Source organism: Rhipicephalus microplus, chromosome X, assembly GCF_043290135.1.
Source record: "Rhipicephalus microplus isolate Deutch F79 chromosome X, USDA_Rmic, whole genome shotgun sequence".
Classification (NCBI taxonomy): Eukaryota; Metazoa; Arthropoda; class Arachnida; order Ixodida; family Ixodidae; genus Rhipicephalus; species Rhipicephalus microplus.
The window spans coordinates 457,245,717-457,273,063 of NC_134710.1; the positions used below are offsets into that span (position 1 = coordinate 457,245,717).

The 27,347-nt window shown below is 46.2% G+C and overlaps 1 protein-coding gene across 5 annotated transcripts in view; it reads left to right on the forward strand.

Moving 5' to 3' along the window:
- LOC119160848 (sodium-coupled monocarboxylate transporter 1) overlaps positions 1-22,915 on the forward strand; it is a 407,992-nt gene extending 385,077 nt beyond the window's left edge. For 4 of the 5 annotated variants that reach the window (XM_037413103.1, XM_037413106.1, XM_037413108.1 and 1 more), the window contains one exon: positions 22,779-22,915. In XM_037413103.1, coding sequence (XP_037269000.1) covers positions 22,779-22,868 — 90 coding nt within the window. In that variant the 3' untranslated portion in view covers positions 22,869-22,915. Of the gene's footprint in view, positions 1-16,107; positions 16,188-22,778 lie in introns of all 5 variants that reach the window. The other variant, XM_075880646.1, reaches the window with a different exon arrangement.
- Positions 22,916-27,347: the final 4,432 nt, after the last annotated feature.

Below are 27,347 nucleotides of genomic sequence, written 5' to 3' on the forward strand. Positions count from 1 at the left end.
CTTTCGCTACTGTACGCTTGAAACTCGCTGCAACAAAAGGGTAGTTGTTCCAGTTACTAGAAGACTTTTTATGCATGAGGCGTTCCCACGCTGCTTTCCGACGCTTACAATCCTCAAGCAGTCATGATTCCACTAACAATCAAATGTAGGGTCGTTCTTACCCTTTATCTGGAACTTATATCTCTTACGAGAGGAGTCTGCAATGTCGCACAACAGAAGGCCAGAACCCATCATCATCTTTTTCTTAAACTTTCTTTCCAGCACGCGTGTTCCCGGATCAAGAATTTATGTAAAAGCTGCCGAATGTCACGCATTTTAAGCCATACACCGTTACAAGGTGATAAGACACGTTCAAGCATATCAAAATGTGACTCTTGGAGCGTGTGCTAAGGTATATAAGCGAGAGACTAATATTTCTGTTCAACCTTTGCACAATCTGTAAAGATCTAAACACATATACACCAACAGACACGCAAACAGCCTCAACACACGTGCTCGCGCACGCACACGCCCGTGCGCTACCGAATATTCAGCCCATCCGTCGTGCTCTGCTTGTATGCTATATTGCCGCGCGCTTGATCTGCCAGCGCAAAAGAGGCAGACGAAGTGGCAGTTCCCCTCGTGCCATTGTTCTGTTTTTGGCTGCGCTGAGCCGACCGCTCTTCGGACTTTTGTGAGGACGCCTTAAAAACGTCTCCTGTCTCTTTAACGTGACATTTTAATGGTGGAGGTGCGGGGTAACCTCACCTATGCAACAGACTCCTTCTAGCAGCCGGAACGTGACCCAAAACCCAGAGCTTACGCCGGTACACCGTTTCAGTCGGAGGATTCGAGGACTGTCCCCCGAGTTTGTGCCTCACAGTACAAGTACGTCGACTGGTATGGAGAATACTGTTGCTGTCACCGCTTCCCCTACCGCTGGAGCCGCCGCTGCTCCAACCGCTGCACCCGCAGCTGCACCCACTCATTACACGCTACAAAAACCACGTGTTCCGAGTCCCTTTCGTGGTGGCCTCTATGAAGATGTGGAAGATTGGCTGGCTGAGTACGAGTACGTAGCGGATTTCAACGGGTGGGACGAAGTAGCGAAGCTCAAGAATGTGTACTTTAGTCTACTGGATGGTGCTCGCACATGGTTCCAGAACCGCAAGGGCCTCCTAACGTCGTGGCATGAGTTCTGTCACAGGCTCCGCGAAACGTACTCGAGTCTCGATCGTCGAGAGCGCGCTGAAAGGGCCCTCCAGTCCCGCATGCAGATGCCTAATGAAGGTGTGGCTACATACGTGGAGGATATGGTTCATCTGTTCACTCGCGCCGATCCAACCATGCCGGAAGACAAGAAGCTGCGACACTTGATGCGAGGTGTGAAAGAGCAGCTCTTCGCTGGACTCATTCGTAGTACGCCTAGAACGGTCGCGGAGTTCCTCACTGAAGCCGTCGCCATGGAAAAGGCGCTGCAGCAGCGGAACCAGTACGATCGGCAAGTGAATGCTACCTATACCACCGGGCTAGGCTCGTTCCCGACCGACGTGGGAGCGCTTCGCGAGCTGATACGTTCGGTTGTTCGCGACGAGCTACAACAGCTGCAACAGCTGAACCAGGCGCAGCAGCAGCCTTCCACGAATTGCATCGCCACCATCATACGTGACGAAGTTCAGCATGCGCTCGGCACACCTCGCCGCGAGACACCAACGCAGGTTGCTGCACCACTTCAGGCGTTCGCAACTTCAAGTGAACCTCTAGGGGTGACCTACGCAGACGTATTGAGACGCACCGTTCCGTCGTCCACGACACCATCCCCAGTGAGTGGTTTCCAGCGCACCACTTATACCGACACGTTCGAACACAACGCACCTGCACCAGTCCCACTACCAGCCGCAACCCCGTACGCCACACTGCAGTCCGCACAGGTGGTCCCTTATTTTGCAGACACTCGACCCGTCATGCGTAAATCCGACATATGGCGCATGCCCGACCGACGACCGCTTTGCTACCACTGCGGTGAAGCGGGTCACCTCTACCGAGACTGCCAGTACCGCCGACTTGGGCTGCAGGGTTTTCCTGCCAATTCACCCCGCCCCCGGTTTGGACAGAGACCACCAGAAATTGAAGATTTTATCGCTCGGCAGAACGTCCCACTCAGGCGTCAGTCGCGCTCACCGTCACCGCGGTCGTCATCTTATTCAGGCAACGGAAATCGAAGGCCGCAAGGACGGTCTCCGAGCCCTCGCCTGGAAAACTAACGCCAGCGACCTTTCGAGGCGAGGCCGCTGATTCTCGACGTGATGAAGACCTCGCCCTCCAATCGACGCGACATCGGACCAACGGAAATTCGACTACGCCGGCGCCTGTATCCCAGCTGAGCGACTTTTCAATGGACATACCTGTGCTGCTCGACGGTCGCAATTTAACTGCCTTAATAGACACTGGTGCTGACTACTCGATTATTAGCGGACAATTGGCACGTACCTTGAAGAAAGTGATAATGCCTTGGACAGGATCGCATGTACGTACAGCTGGCGGACATGTTGTAACGCCGGTTGGTTTGTGCACGTCCAGGCTACAAATACGAGGCTGCACGTTTTTGGTCAGCTCCATCGTGCTACGTGACTGCTCCCGCGAATTAATTCTCGGCCTCGATTTTCTTCGGGAATATGGCGCCGTAATCGACCTACGGCGACGCTGCATTTCCTTTTCGACAGTCAACGCTACGTCAAGGGACTCCAACCGCCGTACAACCGCCCTCCGTGTTTCCGACGACAGTGTCACAATACCACCTCGTGCAAGTATCCTAATTCAGGTGACTTCCGAAGGAACCAGTGACGGTGAAACAGTGGCAGAGTGCAACGTCTCCCTGCTGCTGGCGCTTGGAATTTCTGTGGCACGAGGCATCATTGACATTCGGAACGGTACAGCCGAGGTCATGATTACAAATTTCACCAATGAGCATCGTCACCTTTTCCGGGGCACTGCGGTCGCCTACGCTGAAGCCTTGGAGGACGTCATTGAGTGTTTTGCCTGTGAAGACAGTAGCCGCAATGGACAAACCGTAATAGATGTTGACATGAACAGTGCACTGCCAGAAGAGAACCAGAGGGCCTTGCGAGAGCTATTGTTTGAATTCAGGGCGTGCTTTGCTCAGTCGTCTAAAGTGAGTCAGACGCCAATTACACAGCACAGGATAATCACTTACGACGACGCAAGACCTATTCACCAACAGCCATACCGCGTCTCGCCGACAGAACGCGCAGCTATCAAGCAGCAAGTGAAAGAAATGATCGACGACGGCGTTATCCAGCCTTCGAACAGTCCCTGGTCCTCACCGGTCGTTCTGGTTAAGAAGAAGGACGGTACGCTTCGCTTCTGTGTAGATTACAGAAAGCTCAACAACGTCACAAAAAAAAGATGTTTATCCGCTGCCGCGTATTGATGACTCGCTTGACCGACTACGACGAGCGAAGTATTTTTCTTCCCTGGATTTAAAGAGTGGCTACTGGCAAATTGAGGTTGATGAGCGCGACCGCGAAAAAACCGCCTTTGTCACGCCGGATGGCCTCTACGAATTTCGGGTGCTACCGTTCGGACTCTGCTCTGCGCCAGCTACCTTCCAACGCATGATGGACACTGTGTTGACTGACTTAAAATGGCAAAGCTGCCTTGTGTACTTGGATGATGTGGTCGTGTTTTCAACCAGCTTCTCCGAACATCTGAAGCGACTACGACAAGTACTTGAGGCGATTCGGACGGCTAACCTTACGTTAAAGCCGCAAAAATGCCATTTCGGTTACGAAGAACTAAAGTTCCTTGGACATGTCGTAAGCGCAGAAGGCGTCCGTCCTGACCCTGAGAAAACCGCCGCTGTCGCAGCCTTCCCGACTCCTGCCGATAAGAAAAGTGTGCGGCGGTTTCTTGGTCTATGCGCGTACTACCGGCGCTTTATAGGCAATTTTTCGAAAATTGCCGAACCATTAACTAGACTCACTAGAGACGATACGCCGTTCGTTTGGAGTGCTGAACAAGAATCAGCATTCACAGAGCTTCGGCTTCGCCTGGCATCACCACCTGTTCTTGGACATTTCGACGAGGAAGCCGAAACAGAAATTCATACCGACGCCAGTAACGTCGGTCTGGGCGCGGTACTCGTCCAACGGCAGGAGGGAATTGAAAAGGTTATCGCCTACGCAAGCCGAACCCTAACACGCCCGGAGTCAAACTACAGTACCACGGAGAAGGAGTGCCTTGCTGTCGTGTGGGCAATTGCTAAGTTTCGACCTTACCTTTACGGCCGTCCATTCAGAGTAGTGACGGATCATCACTCGCTGTGCTGGCTTGCGAACCTCAGAGACCCCTCCGGACGACTGGCAAGGTGGAGCCTACGTCTGCAGGAGTACGACGTCACTATCGTGTACAAGTCCGGTCGTGCACACGAAGATGCGGACACGTTGTCACGCGCGCCAGTTGAGCCTGCCGCTCAGAGCTTCGAAGAGGACTGCCCTTTCCTTGGCTCCGTAAGCGTAACAGACTTGGCTTTACGGCAGCGAGCAGATGCTCAATTGCGACCTATCATTGAACATCTAGAGGGCCGCAACGTATCACTGCCCCAGCATATAACTCGCGGATTGTCATCCTTCTGCTTACGACAGGGCGTGTTGTACAAGAAGAACGCAGCCGCCAGCAACAAAACTTACCTGTTGGTCGTCCCCGCAGAGCTGCGTGAGGAAATTCTATTTGCCTGCCACAACGAGCCTCCATCGGGCCATCTGGGCATCACCCGAACCATCGCTAGGGTACGAAAGTCTTACTACTGGCCGAAACTTGCCGCTTGCGTTAAACAGTACGTTCAAGCCTGCCGCGAATGCCAGCGCCGAAAATCCCCATCTGTTAAGCCTGCGGGATTACTTCACCCTATCGAGCCACCCAGAACACCCTTCGATCAAGTCGGCATGGACCTCCTGGGTCCGTTTCCCTTGTCATCTTCCGGCAACAAGTGGATAATCGTCGCTACAGATTATCTAACCCGCTATGCTGAAACTAAGGCGCTTCCTAAAAGCACGGCTTGTGAAGTTGCTCAGTTTTTCATCGAGAGAATTGTATTACGCCACGGTGCTCCATCCTGTGTCATCACAGACCGAGGAACAGCGTTTACAGCAAGGCTCCTTGAACAAGTTTTTCAGTTAAGTTACTCCACGCATCGCAAGACAACAGCGTATCACCCTCAGACAAATGGACTGACCGAGCGGCTTAACAAAACGATGACTGATGTGCTGTCTATGTACATAGACGTACAGCACAAGACGTGGGATGAAATACTGCCTTACGTAACATTCGCGTATAATACCGCTACGCAAGAGACCACACGATTCACTCCGTTTCGTCTTCTATACGGTCGGGACGTTCAGACGATGTTGGACGCAATGCTCCCATGCGACATTGACAACATCGAGAATCTCGACGAAGATGCTGAGTGTTTCGTGCAACGAGCCGAGGAAGCACGTCAACTAGCCCGCGTAAACATCAAGAAACAACAAGGCGTCGATGCACAGCGCTACAACCGCTGCCACAGACAAGTCGATTATAAACCAGGTGACCAGGTGTTGGTTTGGACCCCTGTGCGCTGCAAAGGTCTCTCTGAGAAGCTTCTCAGTCGGTATTTTGGCCCGTACAAAGTGCTACGACAAGTGAGCGACGTCAATTACGAAGTCCTTCCGGACGGAAGCCAACCACCCCGACGCCGACAGCTACGACCCGAGATTGTGCACGTGGTGCGGTTAAAACCGTACCACACACTGTGACAATGTTTTTTTTTTACGATACACGCTTCGTTTAGCATCGAGGCGATGCTCTTCAGGGAGGAGGGGCAGTGCCGCGCGCTTGATCTGCCAGCGCAAAAGAGGCAGACGAAGTGGCAGTTCCCCTCGTGCCATTGTTCTGTTTTTGGCTGCGCTGAGCCGACCGCTCTTCGGACTTTTGTGAGGACGCCTTAAAAACGTCTCCTGTCTCTTTAACGTGACAATATGATACATAGTTTTACTATGCCTTAACTGCTAGAGGCACTCCGAAGTGTTGTATAGTGAGAAGGTTCAACACAGGCAAACGTGCTGGCTAATCACAACCTGAAAAAGCCCTACACATATACTCATCATGTAACTCAAGACTCTATATAAAAAGATGATAGTCATAAAATTAAAGCAGCATCGTGAAAAATGTAGTGTGAGCAGTTGTAGTGATCAAGAGTTTCATGGTTCCGTAGCGTGGCAAACAGTGCGAGAATATGTAACCTAAATTTAAAAAAAAATACGTGACGATTTAAAAATATTGTCATGGGGTCGTGCAGGGGCGTAGCCAGCAATTCTTTTTTTTTTGAGAGGGAGGGTGGTTCACACTGACCCGACGGGGTGGGGGACAGGCATTAGCTTTCTATTGTGACGTCGCTGTTGACGGAAGTGTAAACATATGGTGTACATGTATATAACGTCCTGAGATTCCCCCTCTCCCTATTCGTATGGTTGTGAAGAGAGTAAGTAAAAGTACAGTAAGAACAATGATTGATATGAAAACCACCATCTGAGTATGAGAGACACCGTAGTGGAGGGATCTAGAAATTTCAACCACCTGCGTTTCTCCACGGTGCACCCAAATCTGAGCACACGGGCCTGCAGCATTATCCCCGTCATCAAAAATGCAGCCGCTGCAGCCGGGATTCTATCCCGAGATCTGCGAGTTAGCAGCCAAGTACGTTCGCTACTAGACCACGGAGGCGGAGCACTACTTTAAAAAGTATTCTAAATACACTAAACGACAGGTACAGTGACCGTTTGCCGAAGCGGCCTCTCGTTGCACCATTGAATGGAGTAGTCTTTGAAAACGCCTAATTGTAATGACGCGCCCGATCGGAGAAGGCATCGTTATTCGCTAATTTCTGTTAGGCGTAAATGGCGTAATTCTCGTCGGTGCGAAGTGCGTTTCGCATATCAAAGAAGGGTCCGCTTGCAACAAGGACTGAGAGGTGTACGCTGCATGGGTTTGTACATTCATAATTACATTTTGGTGCTGCTTGCTTTGCTGACTGAGTTTTTAGTGCCGATGCCTGTGACTTCATGCCTATAGAATGCTTTTTCTGTTAATCCCTGTGTGTAAAGTAGCCTTGACGTCGTGGTAGCTTTTAGTCAAATTTTTTTTTTACTTTACTTCTGGCCTCCAAGCATGCTTGCAGTATGCAATAAGTAATTTTCTGTGAGATATGCTGCATGTTCGCAACACGAGTTTGCACACATTATTTTTCGCGCAGACTTTCAGTTGCACTGTGACTTGATAACAACAAAATACTCCATTCGTAGATGTTTATTGTGCAATCTGCGAGGGCAAGGAAATTAATGATGAGAAATGTTCATTTGGTCTCAATAAAAGTGCACGTGTGACCAACTATGCCCACTCACATAAACCTATCTTTTTCGCTGCGTATATGCGGTAAAACACTTGAATACGCGCAAAAAACGCGGATTGTTCTCATTTGTTTTTTGTAGCTTTTGTCGATCGGCGCCCTGAAACGATAGCGTTGTGGCGAGGTGTATTCGGTTGTTTGCAAGCGTGCAGCCGATTTTTGCCTTTACGTCAGAGGATTCAGAACTGTACAGAATGTTTCGTCGTGCAGCATATGTGCATTCATGTTTCCAGCACTCACACCGGCGTGAACAGGAGCATCCTCACACCGCGCGAAATTTTCAGAGATCGGTTCGCAAGTGATTAAGAAATAAACTCCGCAGTTGTTTAAAGCATAGTGCACTACAATACATTTCTCAGAACGCTTCAACTCTGACGGGAACTGCCAGCACACGCAACGCAAACTTACGTTTACGCTCTGTGTGTGCCGTTCATACCTGTAACTCCTTCGCGTTCATTCACGTTTGTGGTATTTCATTACAATGCGACAGAAGCTACCAGCCTTCTATATAGGAGCAATTACAAACGTGAGGCATCTCGCGCGCAGAGTAAAATACTGGGTGAGCGAGAACCTACCGGCACCTGAAGGGAAGCGGAGGAAATGCATACCCGCTAATCTTTCCACCAGGCAAGAAACGCGCGCTAGTGATTAAGGTGGAACTTTACCAGCCAACATGTATCGTTGGTAAAGTTCTCGTTTCTCGCATTCATGGTCACTGTTCGAACATTGTCGAGCTCGTTGCTTCCTAGCAATGCGAAGGCACCCCCTTGAAATACGGTGCCTACACGTATTACTTCGTAGTTCGTGTCCTGGGTTGATCAGCGCCCGTCTATGAGAGTCGATGGTCGCGCCGAAACGGCATGCGGTATAACGCTTGATGATTATTTCCCAAAAGGCGACAATGCTCCCAGTGTACACTTGACAATTGACAAAAATGAGGATGCCACTTGTAACAGGCAGTCAGCTTCATCGAAATATACGTGCCAGTGGCAAGCTTCAAAAAGCACTTTAGGCTTCCAGTGTTACTGGCCTTTTCTCGACTATTTATTAGACCCGTTAAATGAGCGCTTTCTTTATTGATATAATATATCAGGAGATGTTGGCGCACAAGCATGGCACTGGCTACTTTTTAGTCTTTGAGTGAAAGTCTAACACGTATCTTAAAGGACGCCTTACCAAGCAGTGCATGGAAAATAGAATACTCGAGCACACATATGCAAAAACACGTACACAACTATCGCAGCACAATTATAAGGAAATGTACAAAAGACAACGAATGAAGTGTCCGATAATGACCCTCGTTAATATTCGATCCAATCAGCACAAACCAGCACAGCACATGTCTGGTCCTCATGAAAATATATTCGCTCGTGTGCATAATTCAGCCGACAAATCATTCACTTCAGCACACACATATGATGGGTGTGATTTGAAACCGCACATATTAAGTTCGTCTGTTATAAAAACAAAAATGCATCATTTTTTAGCACTCGTCAGTGATTCCGCTGTTTTGTAAGAAACGTGTCAATAATTTTCAAGCGTGCACCTACCTGTAAAACTTCAGTTAGGCACATGCGCAGAAGTTTCTTCATGCTAAACGGTCTGTGGTTCAATGCCAACAGTACCGATTTGAGACGGTGTCTCGGGGTGTCATGATGTGGACAGTCTATAAGTAGGTGACATACGTCTTCTTTTATAAATTCACATTCGCATTCGGAAGTTTCAGCTCTGCAAGTTTTGTGCAAAAATTGTTTTGTGTATGTGGTGCCTAACCTGAAACGGTGAATAAGAGTTTTCATACTTCTAACTAATGCTAGCGTAATTGCGAATTCAATGAACGGATTGATGTGATATAAATCACAGGTCTTTGTACATTGGTCAAATGAAACAGTTTTGCTCATTCTGAAAGTTGTAGCCTTTATATTACTACGTAAATACTTTTTCGAAATTGGTAAATAAATATTAACATCTTTACGATGTGCTTGTCGGGCTACTTTATCGGCAGCTGTAATTCCAGGAATGTTTCAATGACTAGGTATTCACTAGAATAGAGTCTCGTGTTTTGCCTTACTTGCTTAGGTGAGCTCTTTCAGCATTTCGCATGTCATACGATCACTAATTACTGTCCAGTTTGTACGGGAGAGTGATCTTAATGCGACCTGTGAATCGCTGAAAAGTACCCCTTTTTCGCGTTTGCTGCGGGGTTTATAAACTTTAGAGCATACAGAACAGCAAAAAACTCAGCTGTAGTAGATTAAGTCATGCGACATGACTTACACAATTTCTAAATAATGAGCTGTGGTAGCATAAATGCTGATGTTGAAGACGTAATACTTGAGCCATCTGTGTAAACGTGCCCCGCCGTGGTGGTCTAGTGGCTAAGGTACTCGGCTGCTGACCCACAGGGCGCGGGTTCAAATCCCGGCTGCGGCGGCTGCATTTCCGATGGAGGCGGAAATGTTGTAGGCCCGTGTGCTCAGATTCGGGTGCACGTTAAAGAACCCCAGGTGGTCTAAATTTCCGGAGCCCTCCACTACGGCGTCTCTCATAATCATATAGTGGTTTTGGGACGTTAAACCCCACATATCAATCAATCAATCATCTGTGTAAACGTGAATGTATCCTGGATACGGCATGTGTATCTGATAAAGCGTCATTTGATGAGCAGCTTGGATGAACATGTCTTTCTTTGTGATGATATCATCTGCTGAGAATTCAATGCTTGGTATTGCAAGCAGCCATGGAAGATAGTCCACTTCAGAGCTTCAAAATTCATTTTTTGGTAATATATATAGATTACTGTATGTTTCTTCATGAGCATTGCTTTTATCCCTTCGTAAATTCTACTGTGCCAATGGGTGGTCTTTGTGTTGGGTCTGTAAGCGAAAAAATAGCGGCATGTTTTGATTGTTCTCATGACTGGAAAGGGTGGTTGTCGCGCTTCCGCTATGACTAGTCTGCTGGAAGTCACTCGTGGAACACCTAGGCAGACGCATATTTCCCTAGCTAATAGTCTTTGAAGTCGACCCTCTCAAGTGCGGGAAAGGCCGTGTAAGACTTCTGCAGAATATGCAATTTTTTGTCGTATTAAAGCAATGGGAAACAGCGAGCACGGATGACACAGATCCGCTACATTATGTACCAGAGATTCGGCGAGGTATATTCAAGGCAAATTCACCTAGTTTTCGCGTTTTTTTATGAGAGGTGCCCGTGATAGCTGCCTATCAAGTCTCCGAGAAAGCCACTGAGAAACTGATGCTGTGTTGCAGTGATCGGTGGTTCTCCTTCTAAATTGAGATTCAAGTTCTTCAATTTCTTACAGGTGAAGGGCACTAGAGCTGCCTTTGTGCGTGACAAAACCATTCATCTTTCTTTTAGGAGTGGGAAATGGTGTTTATGCCACCTTGCAATTCGAAGTTGATGTTGTGGAGGCATGTAAATGCTGCAAATTGTTACCAGTTTATTAAAAATACCCGGTCGGACAGCTACTGCTTCAAGAGATGTTTGAAGTAGCGAATGTGTGCAGGCTGTTGCTCGACTAGATATTATGACAACACCACCGGATGAGGCGGCAGCATAATCTCGGTCCTTTCGAAAAATGACCTATTGCGTAGAAAGTTAGTGTTTTTTATTACAAGTGTGTTTGTTGCACACACAGCACTTTTGTTGTATGATTCTGCAAGACCTCCTGGATATCGTCGAGGTTTCTCAGCAGTCCTCTGACGTTCTGCTGTAGTATTTGTGTCATTTTATTGTTGTGCGGTGCTATATGTACAATTGTGTTGCCTTAGGTTACAGGGCCTTTTGGGGGCCCTGTAATTCGACGTTTTTCTTTCTTGGTGCGCTCCAAAGAGTTGCGCCGATCTTTCGGCATCTAAGGCACCAGAGGAGTGGTACTTGTATCCTTCACTTCTTGTGAGGTGGTGGTGGTAACTTCTCGGTTGACACGTTCACAGAACTTTGTAACCTATTTGCGCTTGCAGTGGTCCGAGGATCAGCAGACACGGGGGTCGGTCGACCCTGTATGTCAGGTAGGAGCGGTACAGGCTGCTCCAGCAGGGAGCGCTGGTGGCACCACCGCGGCCACACTCTGTGTGGAATTCGCTAGTGCAGAATTATGTGGCGCGGCGACCCAGCACGTCACATCTACAAAGGAGAAATACCAGGGGTTGTGCTGTGAAAAGCGTTTACGTGCCTCTTGGAATGACAGATTGAATTTGACCTGGAGTTCTACTGTTTTTTTTTCATGTGGGGCATGATTAAAAGTAAGCATGATGATCTCCTTCACAGTTCGAACAATGCGTTGCTTCTAAGGTGCAGTTGTCGGATAGTTGTATGTATTGGTATACCATGCATCGTTGCTAAACCATATATAACTCCCCAAGTTTTATCAAATACACCAGAATAACCCTAGCCACCAGAAAATTTGGAAGTAAATCGAAAAGAAAAAATGACGGGATAGATTTAAAGAGGAGATAATAATATGTATGGAGAGTTGTATAGGAAAAGGTGACTGCCGATGTGGAAAAACGGCAGCCTTGCCTTCTAGCTATTCCAAAAGGCCCTTGATTTCAGGATCGGCACGCTGTTGTTTTGCGAAATGATCGACATTTAAAGTTCCCAGGAAGCAGTCGCCGTATTCGTTGTCCGGTGGTGGTGGGTCAACGGTGGTGCGAGACAGGCAGTCAGCGTCAGAGTGCCTTCGCCCCGACTTGTAAACGACGGTGATGTCGATTTGCTAAAGTCACAGACTCCACCGTGCGAGGTGACCTGAAGGGTCCTTCAAGTTAGCTAGCCAACAGAGGGCATGGTGGTCGCTCACTACTTTCAAAGGCCTGCCGTAGAGATATGGGCGAAACTTGAAGGTAGCCCAGATGATGGCGAGACACTCCTTTTTTGTTGTAAAATAGTTGACTTCCACCTTAGATAGCGACTGGCTCGCATAACTGATAAGCCTTTCAAGTCCGTCTATCTTCTGCACAACGATGGCTCCGAGCTCTACACTGCTTGCGTCGGTGGGGATTTCATTGTCGGTGTTTTTGTCGAAATGAGCAAGTATTAGCGGTGTCTGCAGGCGTCGCTTTAGTTCTTGAAATGATTCTTCCGGCGGGGTTTCCCACTGAAACTCGACGTTCGTCTTTGTAAGGTCAGTGAGTGTCTTTGCGATGCGGGCAAAAGTTTTGACAAAACGCCTATAATAAGCGCAGAGGCCGAGAAATCGACGCACAGCCTTCTTGTCGGCGGGTCACGATATTGCAGTGATATATGTTGGCTTTTGTGGGTAGGGGCTTACTCCGGACTTGCTTATCCCGTTTCCCGAAAACAATATTTGCTCGTAGGCAAAGCGGCACTTTTATGGCTTCAGAAGGAGTCCGGAGGTTTTGATTGCTTGAAGTACTGCTTCAAAGCGCTGGAGATGGTTGTCGAAGCTTGAGGAAAACGCGACGACATCGTCCAAGTACACGAGGCAAGTCTGCCACTTTAATTCAGCTATCACGGTGTCCATAAGACGCGGTAACGTCGCAAGCGTCGAGCAAAGACCAAAATACACGACCTTGAATTTAAAAAAGGCCGTCAAGTGTTATGAACGCAGTCGTTTCTCGGTCTCTCTCGTCTACTTCAATCTGCCAATAGCCTGCCTTAAGGTCCATCGATGAAAAGTATTTGGCGTTGTGGAGTCGATCAAGAGTGTCGTCTATTCAGGAGAGAGGGTATATATCCTTTTGCGTTATCTTGTTGAGTCGGCGATAGTCAACGCAGAAGTGCTGTGTTCCATCCACTTTCTTTACTAACACCACCAGTGACGCCCATGGACTCTTTGAAGACTAGATGACGTCATAGCGGAGCATTTCGTTGATTTGTTTTTTAATGGCCTCGCGTTCTGGTGTCAAACCTGTGTACGGGCTCTGATAGAGTGGCCTGGTATTTTATTCTAGTACGCATTGATACTTCGCAACAGGGGTCTGTCAAATTCTCGGTGACAATAAAAAGCAGTCATTGTATAGGTTTTTGCACTGCTCTTGTTTATTCGTCCGAAGGCTCAGATTAACGTCGAAAGCTGGTTGAAGAGTTTCAGTCGTTAGAATAAATTCAGCGAAATTGGTGAGGGTGAAAGCGCTGCTGGCTTCCAGTATCTATTCGATGTAGGCAACCATCGTGTCTTTGCTCACGTGCTTGCACTCCTTGCTGAAGTTCGTGAGCACCACTCTGGCGTTCCCTTCTCGCAGCTTGGCTATTCTTCTGGCGACGCAAATTTCGCTTTTGATCAATAGGTGCAGGTCGTCTTAACGATGCCTTGCATGTCTGTTGATTCTTGAGTGACGACGGAAAGTCTGACGCTGGGGCGAGGAGAACTGGAGACTTGGTTTTCCAGCCCATTCATGGTGTGCCTTCCTCACGACGTGTTCGGTGGCAGTGCTTTTTCTGTGGATAGTGTTATGGACTGTGTTCTCAGGTCCATGACACCACCATAGAGGCTTAAGAAGTGCATACCAAGGATGGCATTTCTCGAGAAATGCTGTAGTACGACGAAGCTTGCGGTGTAAATCTTGTATTAATGGTGACTCTGGCTGTACAGATTCCTGACGGCGTAACTAGGTGACCTCCAGCAGTCCGAGTTTAGGGGCCTTCTCAGGCTGTCCTAACTTTCTTCAACTTCGCGGCGAACGTCGCAATGATGATGGCATAGTCGTACCCGCTGTCGACAAGAGCTTTGACACTCTGGCCGTTGATCAGGAAGTCGAAGTCACTAGTTAGTCACCTTGCGTCGCTGTTGGGTCGTCGCGTCAGATGACAGCTACCATGGTTTGTACCGGTACTTCGTAGTTGCGCCGTCAGGTATTCCGCTGGCCGCGAAGTATCGACGTCGGAGCTGCGTTGAGAAGGTGGCATGTTCTTGAGGCTTCGTCTCGTCATCGTCGTCGGCGGCGGCAGCGGCAGCGGCAGCGGCGGCAGCGGCAGCGGCGGCAGGGGAGGATCTACGGCAGTTCGTCGTACAGCAGCCACACCTTCATGAGCTGCTGCCCTTAGTTTTCCCGAGTCGGGCTAGGCGTCCGACTTCGGTGTAGGCCAGTGTACTGCTGATAGTGCGGTGAAATGTAGAAGCTGGGTTAGGGTGAACGAGATGATCCCCGGGGCGTCCTCTGCGCTCCGGCGAGATAGTCGGCGATGTCACATGGTCTTTCATCCCGCTGTAGACGCGGTGCGTTGATGGTGAAACCACGTAGTCCCATCTGGTGGTACTGGAAGCGGCGGTACGTGTGCCCGGCTTCACTACAGCGATAGCATAGTGGGCGATGGTGAGGAGCGCGCCAAACGTCAGTCTTCTTTGAAGCGTAGCGCTGGCTGGCCGGCTGACGGAGTGGCGTGGGAGGTAGTGGCCGCGTTTCCTGGCGGAAGAACTGCGGCGGGGCAGTGTCCTGATGAGGGCATAGAGGAGCGTTGCGTCGCACTGCGGTAGCAGAGCTTATTACTTCTGGTTCAGGCTGCGGTGCTTCTGGGATTCCAAGAGACTGCCGAACTTCTTCACAGACAATGTCGGTGATCAAGTTAGCTTGAGGCTGCGTTGAAGGTAACAGTTTTCGCAACTCCTCTCACACAATCTCTCAAATGGTCCCGCGCAGGTCGTCGGTACTGAACGCATTGACGCAGATGAATAAGGTGCGGCGGTTGTACCAAGTTGTGCGCATCTCAAGCGCATTTTTATAGTCGTAGCCTCGGTAAGGAATTCGCTGATAGCCTTGGGCGGGTTGCACAAACAGCTCTTTCTTGACAATGACAATGACAATGACTTTATTTTCGCATCAATACAATAAATGATACGACAGGGCGGGCGAAAAAAGCTGTTGTTTGGACAGCTTGACGAGGCCACTGGCCCCCTCATTGGCGCTTAACAGAAGGGATGCAACAAGAAGAAACCAACATAAATCAGCATTATATAATAGAAGACATATATAAAAAACAATAATGTCTAATTTTACAAAATTGTAATCCTTTGCAGAGACAAAGAAAATGAAAAAAGTAAAAGAAGAAGAAAAATACCGCATTGCAATAACGTTCTGCTTACGTGACCTTAATTATTCGTGCGCGCGAGATTTAGAAATGAGAGGCATCAGAAGAATGCTTTTCAAGAACTATTTGTCTTGAGTTCAAAATTACTATGTATGGCTTTAAAAGACATGTTCTCTAATTGTAGTCCTTCGGAAAATATTCTGTTTATTAATCTTGGTAAGTTGTTTCCGAGTGTTTGTTTTCCATATATTGTTCGCACTGTCGGTATTTTTCAGTACTCCCTTTTACGGGTTGTATATACAGGTGTGTTTTCTCGTAACCTGGAGAGGCGCTTAAGAAAATCTGATATGGTTTTTAACTTTTGTTTATACGCCTTACACAAACGGAAATCATGTAGTGTTGTGGCTAGAAGTATCCTATATTTTAAGAAAGACTCACGTGGGTGGAAATGTCTTGGGACATTTTCAATTGTGTGAAAGAACTTTTTTTGTAGGACGTGTATTCTGTGTAGATTTCCTTGTGTAGTGGTGCGCCAAACTAAATGACAGTAGTTCAGTATGAATTGAAACAAACTCTTGAAAATTAGCATCATAATGTTCTGTGACAGTATATGACGATTGTGGTAAACAATACTAGACACTGAGCTTTCTTACTAGGCAATCGACATGTGCATCCCAGCAAAATGTTTCCTGAAAGACGACGCCTAATGTTTTAAAACTGGATACGAGGACGATAGGTGAGGAGTTTACTGTTAAAGTTTTATTAACTAAATTTTTTTATTTTTACTGCGAAATAACATAGCTTTTGTTTTATTTCTATTTAATTTGAAACTATTTTCAGATGCCCATTCGTCTAGCTTTTGTAAGGTTAAGTTCGCTTTGTCTAATATTTAATCAGCCGAATTTTCTAATAAAAAGATGCTAGTATCATCAGCGCAAATTATAATTTTGCCTGAAAATTTATGGCAATATTATCATTAATATTGCGACTAAAAAGAATGGGCTTAAGGTACTGCCTTGTGGCACACCTGAAGACACGGCAAGGGGACTAGAGAGATCCTAGTTTATGTCGACTCGCTGAATACGATGTTGTAGATAGAATTTTTTGAGTTCTTCCGCCTTGCCGCGGTAGCCATAGCGTAACAGTTTCTCTAATAGAAGGGTATGATTTATAAGATCGAATGCTTTAGTGAAGTCAACAAAATTCCTAGGACTATTTTACTTTCGTTAAGTGCTGTTATATTAAGTCTTTTTGAGCCAATAAGGCCAGTTATGTGCTAAGACCTTTGCGGAAACTAAATTGGAACGGTGTTATAAAGTTATGTTTTTCTTCAAATTCAGTAAATCAATTCAAAATTATTTTTTTCGAGGACTTTTGAAAATACTGGAGGAATAGATATAGGGCGCTAGTTACCCATGTCACTTTTATTACCCTTTTTAAATAACACCGTCACACGTGCAGCTTGCATTCTGCAGGGAAAAACAGCCTGGTTTAGACACAGGTTGAAAATGTAAGAAAGAGGGGTGCTAATAGATCAATTAAATGCTTTATGGTTTTAATCTGGAAGCCATCTCTGTCTTTTCTTTACTGGTATTTAGGTGATGAGATACATAAATTACTTCAGGCTCATTTACAGGGTTCAAAAATTTGTGTTTGTAATGTGAGGAAGGCTATTTACATTGTATTGCCCAACGCGAATGTTTGCAACGCTAACAAATTGCTTAATAAAAGTGTTTGCAAGCAGTGTACCGGAGAGCTCTTTACCATTTACCTCTAATTTAGTAATCTTTTCAAAAGTGGTGTTTAATTTTAAGACAGCGTTAGGCTTTTGCACATAAGCTCGAAGCATCCAGCAGAAGTGGTGAAATAGTCTATAAAGTAGTTACGCCTAGCTTTCTTTATATCCTTATCCAAGTGATTACGACATGATTTGAATTGGTGAAACAGCTCACAGTCTTTAGTTTGAATGAATCTGAGGTATAATTTATTCTTCTCCTCGATTTTAAAAAGAAGCTCGGAGCTTATCAAAGGCTTTCGAATTTACCGCCTTCTTCATGCAAATGGCCGGAAAACTGGTTTTATATATAGGTTTAAGAATGCGAAGAAATATTTCATACGCCCTATTTGCGTCTCAACACCTCAACACTTCCTCCCAAGAAGTATGTTCTATTTGACTAAGAAATCGTGATAAAGTTTCTTCTGTAATTCTCTGGACAAAGGGATTTTTTTCGGCCTCTTACTACGTATATGTATGTTGCAACAAAAAAAAAGGCAGGTGATCACTTATATCATACGCGAAAACACCTGCTTTCACATTTGCATAACTCATATTTGTGAAAAAGATATCGATTAAAGATGAGGAATGTGGAGTTATTCTAGTGGGTAAGTTGTTTACATTAACTAGGCCATTTACCAGGAGTAAAAAATCAAGTTTTTGCTTGAGAGAGTCATTCTTCATGATATTATGTTAATGTCACCACCAAACACAACGTCAAAATGATTTTCGTTACTTCACCCCCCGCATGAGGAACCAAAGCTTCTTTTCCTTAGCCATGGTGGAGTCGGCGAGTCGAAAGAGCCGGGGCACCTCTTCGACGAAGATGGTTACGCTTTCATTAGGAAGTTGCACCCTTGTCACCAGCAATGTGGAGGCCCCTTCCTTGTGAACGACGCTTGTGAACGTGCTCAGAACGTCATCCGAAAAAGTTCCTAGGTTCGTAGCGTAGATTTGTGGTTTTTGAACCATGTCTTCGCGGCATCTTCGAAGTAGAAGTAGACAAGGCGTAATTTTTCTTCGAGGTCCCAGTTGGTTAAGGCAGCGATTCGGTCGTATATTTTGATCCAGCATTCCAGATTCTCGCTTTACAATCAATTGAACGTTGGAGGTTCCTTGGGCTGCCAGAGAACGACAGGCGCAGGCTGTACGGAGAGGAGGGGGGGGGGGGTCATTGCTGTTGTCAGAATCCGGGGCTCTCTGGCTGCTTCAGGAAGAGGCTCGTATTCTGGTTACAGCCCCTTTGCTTGCGGCTTGTTTGATGCTCAGGGTCGGCTTCGGTGTCTTTTTTGCCACTTGGTTTGATTAATTGATATGTGGGGTTTAACGTCCCAAAACCATCATATGATTTTGAGAGACGCTGTAGTGGAGGTCTCCGGAAATTTCAACCACCTGGGTTTCTTTAACGTGCGCCAAAATCTTAGCACATGGGCCTATAACATTTCCGCCTCCATCGTAAATGCAGGTGCTGCATCCGGAATTCGATCCCGTGACCTGCGGGTCAGCAGCCGAGTAACGTAGCCACTAGACTACCGCGGTGGGGCTTTGCCACTGGGTCTGGGCTCAAGGCTTGAAGGGGGAGTCCGGAACATCAAAGAAAGCAGCACCTCCACCAGATTTCACGGAGGGGGGGGGTGGGGGTCTGACGTCGACAAAGAAACAGAAAGTAGGTTTGAGAAAGAACTGTTTATTTGGGCGAACCTGTGCCCGGTAGATGGAAAGTCGGACCACAGTAGCAGACTTGCACTGATAGCGGTGAACGGAGCGTTGGCCGTCTATCAACTTAGAAGCGGCGAAGCGTGCCGACATTTATACATTTGCCATCAAATATTCTAGTGTTATCTCTGGCAGCGACGCAAGTTCCAGAATAATCTGTAATGGTCAAAAAGCGGGCGTAATTTTTACAAAAGTATCTACTGCCATCTCGAAGCTTCTAGAACGGTGTGCTGTAGGTGTAGTTGGCGCTGAAAACTGCTGACAGTGAAATGGCGTGATAACAAAACTTGAGAAGAAAACGTGGCATCATTTGCACTGATTCGCTTCATCTGTTCGTACCTTTACAATAACAAGGCTGGAAGGCTGCACTGAGTGATTTCTGCAACTAGCCACATAACTCACAACAATAAATGCACAGAATGAAGAAATATAAGAGGGCGCGGACATGTTATCATACAATTTATTAACCATATACATAGTACAATATTTTTAGAAGTAATGAAGCAAACGCTGTGCAAGCGATGTGTTATGCAGAAAACAGATACATGAGACAGCGGAATACTGTTATTTTTTGTCAATTGTCACGAAGATTATCCTTCGTATTAAATGTCATATCATAATCCACATATGTTACCAAAAATTTACGAGAATTGTTATAGGCAAACTCAGGTTGTTGCATTGATATTCACAACTCTCGTATTCGCGAACCATGTCTGTAAGTGAAAGGTGCCACCGAAAAGCAAGGAGTGCCCCACCGCAGTGTTTTAGTGGCTATGGTACTCGACTGCTGACCCGCAGGTCACGTGAGCGAATACCGAATGCGGCGGCTGCGTTTTTGATGGAGGCGAAAATGCTGTAGGCCCGTGTGCTAAGATTTGTGTGCTCGTTTAAGAACCTCTAGTGGTCCAAATTTTCGTAGCACCCCACTACGGCGTCTCTCATTGTCGTATTGTGGTTCTCATAATCGTCCCTCGTAATCACCTTGTCGCCCACAAAAGATGCCAGTGTCTATGAAGAAGATCTGTTTTTTTTTGTTTAACTCATTTTGCGTTTGCGCTGATGGCTCCACCTTTTTAGTGATTGGCTTATTTTTGAGTGCTTATAAAAAATTTGTCGCTTATAGAGCAATGGTCTTGCGGCAGTCATACTCATTGTGGCTACTTAAACTTTAAAGCACATTCTTTTGGCGTATGAACGGAGAGGGGACCAAGCTCTCACGAAGAACTTGGTGAGTTCCCGCACGTGAACTTTTTTTTCCAAAAAACACGCATGTCTTATTCCCTCCTGATAATTGGAATACACCAGCAGCCAAGAAAATATTTCCTGCCGTTGAAGTTGGAACTTCAGTTTGCGCTTACCAACTGAGAGGAAGCTGTAGTTAGCGCCTGGTTTCCACGTCGTCATTAGCAAACGTTGTCTGGACTCGTCGTGCTGCAAATCCTGGTGTCTTGGTCCGTGAAACACGTAAGGACCAATGTCGTCAAGAATCACGGTTTTGGTGCGTACATATTGCTCTTATCAATTTTGAGAAGGTTTTTCAGCACACGAGTCGTATTAGGGCACTAAAAAATTACAGCAGAGAACCGTTTCTTTGGCTGCTGTTTTTTCCGCCAGTTGTCATGTGTGCACTCGGAGTTTCGCCTTTCAAGAAATAATCATCCAGCGTTACCTAACAAAGTTTCGGCACCGTTAAAATGTACTCTAGCATGGCTATCGAGTCTCGTAGAGAGGCACTCATTGACACAGAACTTGAACTATACCCAGCAACGCGTGTAGATAACGTACTTCAATGGGATGACTTCGCATCGCTAGCAAGCCACGTGCTCAGAAAAGTTTGGGCATTGACGCTGAATGCAGGGAACGAGAATATTACCGAAGATACGTGTGGGCTGGCGAAGTTCCACATAAACACTAGCGCTTGTTTCTCCCCTGGCGGGAAGATTCGCACGTACACATTTCCTCCACTTTCTTTCAGGTACAGTTAAGGTCGTGCTCACGCCCCGCCGTGGTGGTCTAGTGGCTAAGGTACGCGGCTGCAGACCCGCAGGTCGCGGGATCGAAACCAGGCTGCGATGGATGCATTTCCGATGGAGGCGTAAATGTTGTAGGCCCATGTGCTCAGATTTGGGTGCATGTTAAAGAATTTCAGGTAGTCAAAATATCTGGAGCCCTCAACTACGGCGTTTCTCATAATCATATGGTAGTTTTTCGACGTTAAACCTAAAAATCAATCAATCAAGGTCGTGCTGACCCAGTAACTCTGCGCGCAAAAAGCCTCGCGTTGAGATAGCGTCCTTAAGAAGGCTGGTAGCTTATGTTGCGTTGTGATCCAATACCACAAACGTGAACGAACGTGAAGGAGTTGATGCCACAGTGAAATTCGAGTGACTCGCATAAGAATTCCTGCAAAGATACAAGCGCCAGGCATAGATGGTGCACAGTACAAAGTAAGTAAACTCATGTCGCATGCTCTGGCAGCTCTCGTCAAAGTTGACGCGTTCTGAGAAATTTATTATGGTGTACTATGCTCTGAACAAGACCGGGGTTCATTTCTTAGACACTAGTGAACAGACCACTCGAGACTTTGTGTGATACAAGGTTGCTCGTGTTCGCGCTGGCGTAAGTGCTGCAAACACGAATGCACAATCTATAAAAGTTAGTTGAGTGTATACCCAACATATCGTGTGGTATATCGACGCTACGCGGTCAATTATCTTGTACGGTTCTCAATCTGTTGACGCAAAGAATAGGGACGACTGCAGGCTTGCGAACAACGGACGACACCTTGGCGCAACGCTATCTGTTCAGGAACAAGAGCGACGAAAGCTACAAAAAAAAGAGAACATTACACGTTTTTGCGTGAATTTGAGTTTTCTTTCATATACGCAGTAAACAAACCATTTCTATGTGAGCAGGCATACAGTCATATCTCAGGTGCATTTTAAATTGAGACCAAGTGAACATTCCTCAACAATGACTACCTCGCCCCGCAGATTGCACAATAAAACGTCTGGGATTGGAGTACTTCATTGATATCGAAAGTCACAGCGCAACTCCTCAGGCAGATCTGCAGATGAGGCAGATCTCCTCGAAATCAATGATTGCGAGGAGATCTGCCCGAAAAATAACGTAATTGAAGTCGTGCTGTCAACGTGCAGCATAATTTACAAAAAAATTACTTATAGCCTATCGCAAGCATGTGCAGATGCGCGCAGTAAACTAAAAAAATGGTGACTAAGAGCTATCGCTGTGTCAAGGCTGCTTGACATATTGAGCTGGACATAAAATCATTCCAATAGGCCCGCAGTCTTTTTCATTCCGCGTAGTAAGCGGAGCCGTCCTTGACTTGTGAAACGCACTTCACCCTGACGAGGACAACGCCATCAACACTTAACATATATTAACGATTAACGACGTTTTCTCCTATCGGGCGGGTCGTCATAATGATGCGTGAGTTTTCGAGTACTAGTTCATTTAATGGTGCGATGAGGGGCCGTTCCTTCAAACGACCACTTTACCGGTTATTTACTGTGTTTTTAGTACTATAACTTTACTTTTGCTTGCTCTCCTCGCAAGCGCATAGGCAAAGAGATAGGAAGGCCTCATGACTATGATGTACGTGTACATAGTCTGCACAAATCACTGCTGATAATCTCCTCAGAAAGAAAAGGTGATGCCTTTGCCCCCCCTCCCTTTGTCAGAAAAAACTTTCTGGCTACGCCCCTGGCTGGCAGGGAAGGGTAACAACTCCGTGAGCGTGACCATTTAACCGCGATGGCACGCTTACTACTGGAATCGTAAAATCTATTCCTTAAGTACCCTCTCTCTCTCTTCCAGTTATCGCACTGCGTCGCAGAAACACGTGAACTAACTCAAGAAACTCAACTGGATGAACAAGAGACGCCAGCCGCTGAAACCATCTGCTGAAGTTCTTCAGCCAACATCTGTCAAATAAACGTTGTTCGTAAATCTGACATCGTGATTTATCACTTCTGTCGAGGTCTTGTTTGATACACACAATTCCTCAGAACTAAAAAAGGTAAGTTTTAAAGTCTGTCCCAACGATCACGTATTTCCGCACGAACGCTTGTACACTCTACAAACTTCAGAGTATTGCAGGAGTAGAAAGGCCAAGGTACTTTTCAAAGTGTTTTTATACTCTCGCAAAGCGTCAGATAGAGTGAAATTTATTTTTACTCTGTATGAAACGAGAGAGTGAAACAGCTTTCTACTCTTCGTCTCTTTGGAAGAGGTAAATGCCTATTTACCGTTCAATCTTGAGCGAGTGAAACGCAGTTATACTCCTGCCCTTGATCACTTTTAGTTTCATCTGCACACCGCGAGTGATTACCACTTTTTATTAACCACACATACATGCAGTAAAACGTACTGCAATTACTTGTTGAGGTGTTCGAGACGATTAACAAAAGAACAGCGTTTCCAGCGTGCGCCACTGAATGTCAGCGTACTGGGAGGTACTCGAAATCCTATATATCCACGTTTTTACTTTGCATATGTGTTGTGAAATAAGCGAATACAATCTCAATCAATAGGTCACGATCAAAACTCAACGCCGACGGCTATGAAATTTTTTTTATATTATTATTTATGTTTTTTCGCTACTACCATCGCACACGGGCGATGATGCTGTAAGCCCAACATACGGTACGGCTACAGGGAAGTATTGTGGCTTTAGTCGTAGAAGGTGAACAAGAATGACCGAAAATATGTTCAAGGAGGTGCAAAAAAACCAAGTTCTTTAGTGTACAGTTCAGAAGCGCGATGTTTCATACGCAGAGTTGACTAAACACTTTGCGAGCGAGTCAGTGCCAAGGACGTTCATATGATTGGTCTCGCTAATCTTCCTGTTTATACTGTAAACAGCGTATAGGATAGACAGTCTAATCTCACGAAACACAAAACTAACACAATAAACACGTTAGCTACAGTTCAGCTGGTATTGAGAAGCGCTGATTCACTGAAATCTACGCCTCTAAACAATAAACTGCCGACATGTCATCAAATTTACCTATGACATATAAAAAATAAACGCCCCATTGCCGCGTGTGAGTGTGGTCTGATTGATTGATTTGTGGGGTTTAACGTCCCAAAACCACCATATGGTTATGAGAGGCGCCGTATTTAAGGGCTCCGGAAATTTCGACCTCCTGGGGTTCTTTAACGTGCAGCCAAATCTGAGTACACGGGCCTACAGCATTTCCGCCTCCATCGAAAATGCAGCCGCCACAGCCGGGGTTCGATCCCGCGACCTGCCGGTCAGCAGCCGAGTACCTTAGCCACTAGACCAGCGTGGCGGGGTGTCAGTGTGATCTTGTGGTTAGCGCGGTGACCCAGCAATCTTTAGTAAGTCGAGAGGTTGAAGGTTTGAATCAGACTGGGTGTTTTTCGCACATTTATTTTTTGCCTTTATTTGTCGTAGTGTTCGTATTTAGTTATTCTCTCAACCCACGAGCATGGAGATCCGTCGAAAACAATTAAAAGCTCAATTTAAGTTCAAATTCTGCTATTTTTTGTGAGGTGTACTATTATTCTCTTTGGTGGGGTCATGCTACCCTGCTTCGGGCATCGTTATGCTACTATGTTCAGGTGTAGTGCTTTGACCTGTTCGGGGGAATCACTACTCTGCCTCAACAAGACGTGATTTACTGTGGAAGAGAGAGTGAAAATGGGGCAAGAAAGTACCTTTTCAAAATCGTGCCCAGCACTCTCTTCGTTTATTCGAGTGCCTTTTCGAGTGTATTAACTCCATAGCGCCTGCCATCAAGAAAATATGTCTTCTCCGCCGATGGCATTGGTTGTGGGTAAAAATGAGAGTTCTCTGTGTGAACAAAAATTTTGATAAATTGAAGGAACAAAAAGTTCACAGGTTTGCCGCAAAGGCAAAGCAATGAACGCAATCGCAACAATTTGAATGTTAAGCGAAGAATAGCAAGCAGATCCAAAAATGACGCGCGTTTCTCACTTTCAAATGACGCACGAAACGAAATCACAGGTGCATATGAACACGAATAACTTATGACAAACGATACAGAACCCACAAAACGTGCATAGGCACTCGATACCTAGTTCTGTCTCAACGTTTTCTCGGTGGTTATGTATACTCGTGCGCATGTTGTCAAGTGCAGTTTGCGAGTGTGGTAGGGATGATTGCACAGAATCAGTTTCACCAAAACAACAAGAGAGGAATTTAATTGCGACGATTTGCAATGGTACATGAAGTGAGGCTTGCAGTCAACGTTTTCTTATCGGATCTCACATAACCCTACAAAACGCTGATGTAAAAGGAGATGGCTGCTTCAGGTACGCTCTGGGCACCGTTTTTCGCGTGGAGAGCACAGGCCGTAAAAGCTCCCGCTTACTGTGAGGCACAAGGGATGCTCGGATTGTTGCTGCCATAGGAGGACAATCATGATCACTCCCCCCCCCCCCTTTCTTCACTCACAAGATAAGCGCACGTGCGGATGACTATGGCCGCAAAAGCGACGTTCGCCTCGCAGAAAGAGGAGGCTAGCGCATCCTTCTGTGTGTAGATATACACGCATATACATATACATTAATAACGGCGACGGCGGCGACGACAAAAAAAACCAGCTGAGACTGTCAATATAATTGCTATGGAAATAAATAAAGCCGCCCTTTCACCATGACGGGGACGTAATGAATGTGATAGCAACAAATTGGAATGTCATACGAAATAAAGGCAAGCAGTTCATTTAGGGAACACGGCCGCTGCAGAGAGTGATCATCGTGCACTCTATGGCTCCAATAGAAAACTTCGCGAAGCGCAACACGTACAAAGCTGCCCCACTAGAGATAAGCGTGCGAGGACACGCGACTGCACCCAATTAGCGTCGAGAACGAACACTGGCATCGCTGTGGTCGCGCTGTAATGTGACGGCAAGGACTCGGTTGCTCTGCCCGACTCCCTCTAAAATTCTTAAGGCATTTACACATCGTCTTTTCTCTGTTGTCCACATCACGCCAAAGATCCAACAGAACCACCACAATATCAACTGGCCACGCTGTTTTCTGGCTCCACATCTGTTCTCAGCGTGCTAGCATCGGCAAGTCAGTGCGTGCTCACCAAGTTGCCACTCATTTTATGTTCGTGGTGTGTATTCGCGATCAACTCGGTGTTCTTCGTCCACTATATAGCACTGTTGTTTAGCTTACATGTGTGAATATCGAATCTGAAGTTTGCCGCTATATGCAAGGATCGAAATGATTTCAAGATCGTGCAAGATCGGCTGGTGTTGTGTTCCTGGATGCCGCGCCAACTATGAAAATGGACCAAAAACAATCCTGTAATATTTCCCATGCACAACAAAAATCTGGTCTTCGAGCTATATCTCACCGAAGTATTTCACGTCAACAGAGGATCTGAAGATAAATATTTCTAACATTCTTGTGCAAATCCTTGTTCTTAGCTGCAACAGCTGTAATTGTCCAAATGGTGCGCTCTTTCTGTACATATTGCGAATACTTTAACACAACGACATAGAGGCATGCATTTCTCGAGAATATTCACTGTTCACTGGGGTGCATTTGTAATTGAACAGTGCTCAGAAGAATATTCTTCTCATAGATTTATTGAAATAGCTTCTGCATTGCTTTTGCTGCCATAAACTATGCCTCGTTTGGTCTGTGTGTTTTTTTTTCCGCAAGTTGATGTGTAAAACCAACCTCCGATGCAAAGCGTGTTATGTAGCAAGTTATTGCGACAATAAAAATGACATTCATTAGATTCAATCTAAGAGAAAAAGCAGCGAAAATCATAAGTTCTTTTAATTACAAAGTTGGAAAGCCACCTTAGAAGGTGGTGTTATTTTTCCTTTTCTTGCTTCTTGTATTTTCAAATGAAGTACTTTAGGCACAATAGTTGGCTGGTTCATGAAAAAGTCATTATGTCGCGTAAAAATTATTGTTGTGGAACGCGTATCACTGGGCCATGTTTATTTTTTTGTGAATGACTTCGTATTTTTACCACAGGTAAACACTTATGAAGGCACAGCTACTCGCAGGATATATCTGCGCGTAGTGTGTAGCATGTGAAACAATTTTGTAACAGCCGCCTTTTTTTTTTCTCAGAATTGTGAGAGTAAAGCTACATACAAAATGCTTCTCTTGTGCACGAGGAAGCTTCTCCAATACATGCCTTAGTATTTCGCACCCATCACACACTATTACAACACCAGTAGAAGCGACCTCGCCAAACCGTAATACAGGAACAGCGCCCGCACTGACTCATAGGGTGACGTCACGCAACCATCGGAAAGGCCTTGGGATTCAATGGGGTGTTCCACTGCCGCCGTTTTTCGACCTTTTCTGGGCGCGTTGTCTGCCCACTCTTTAGGGATACGGTGTTGATTACTGCTCAATTTCGCA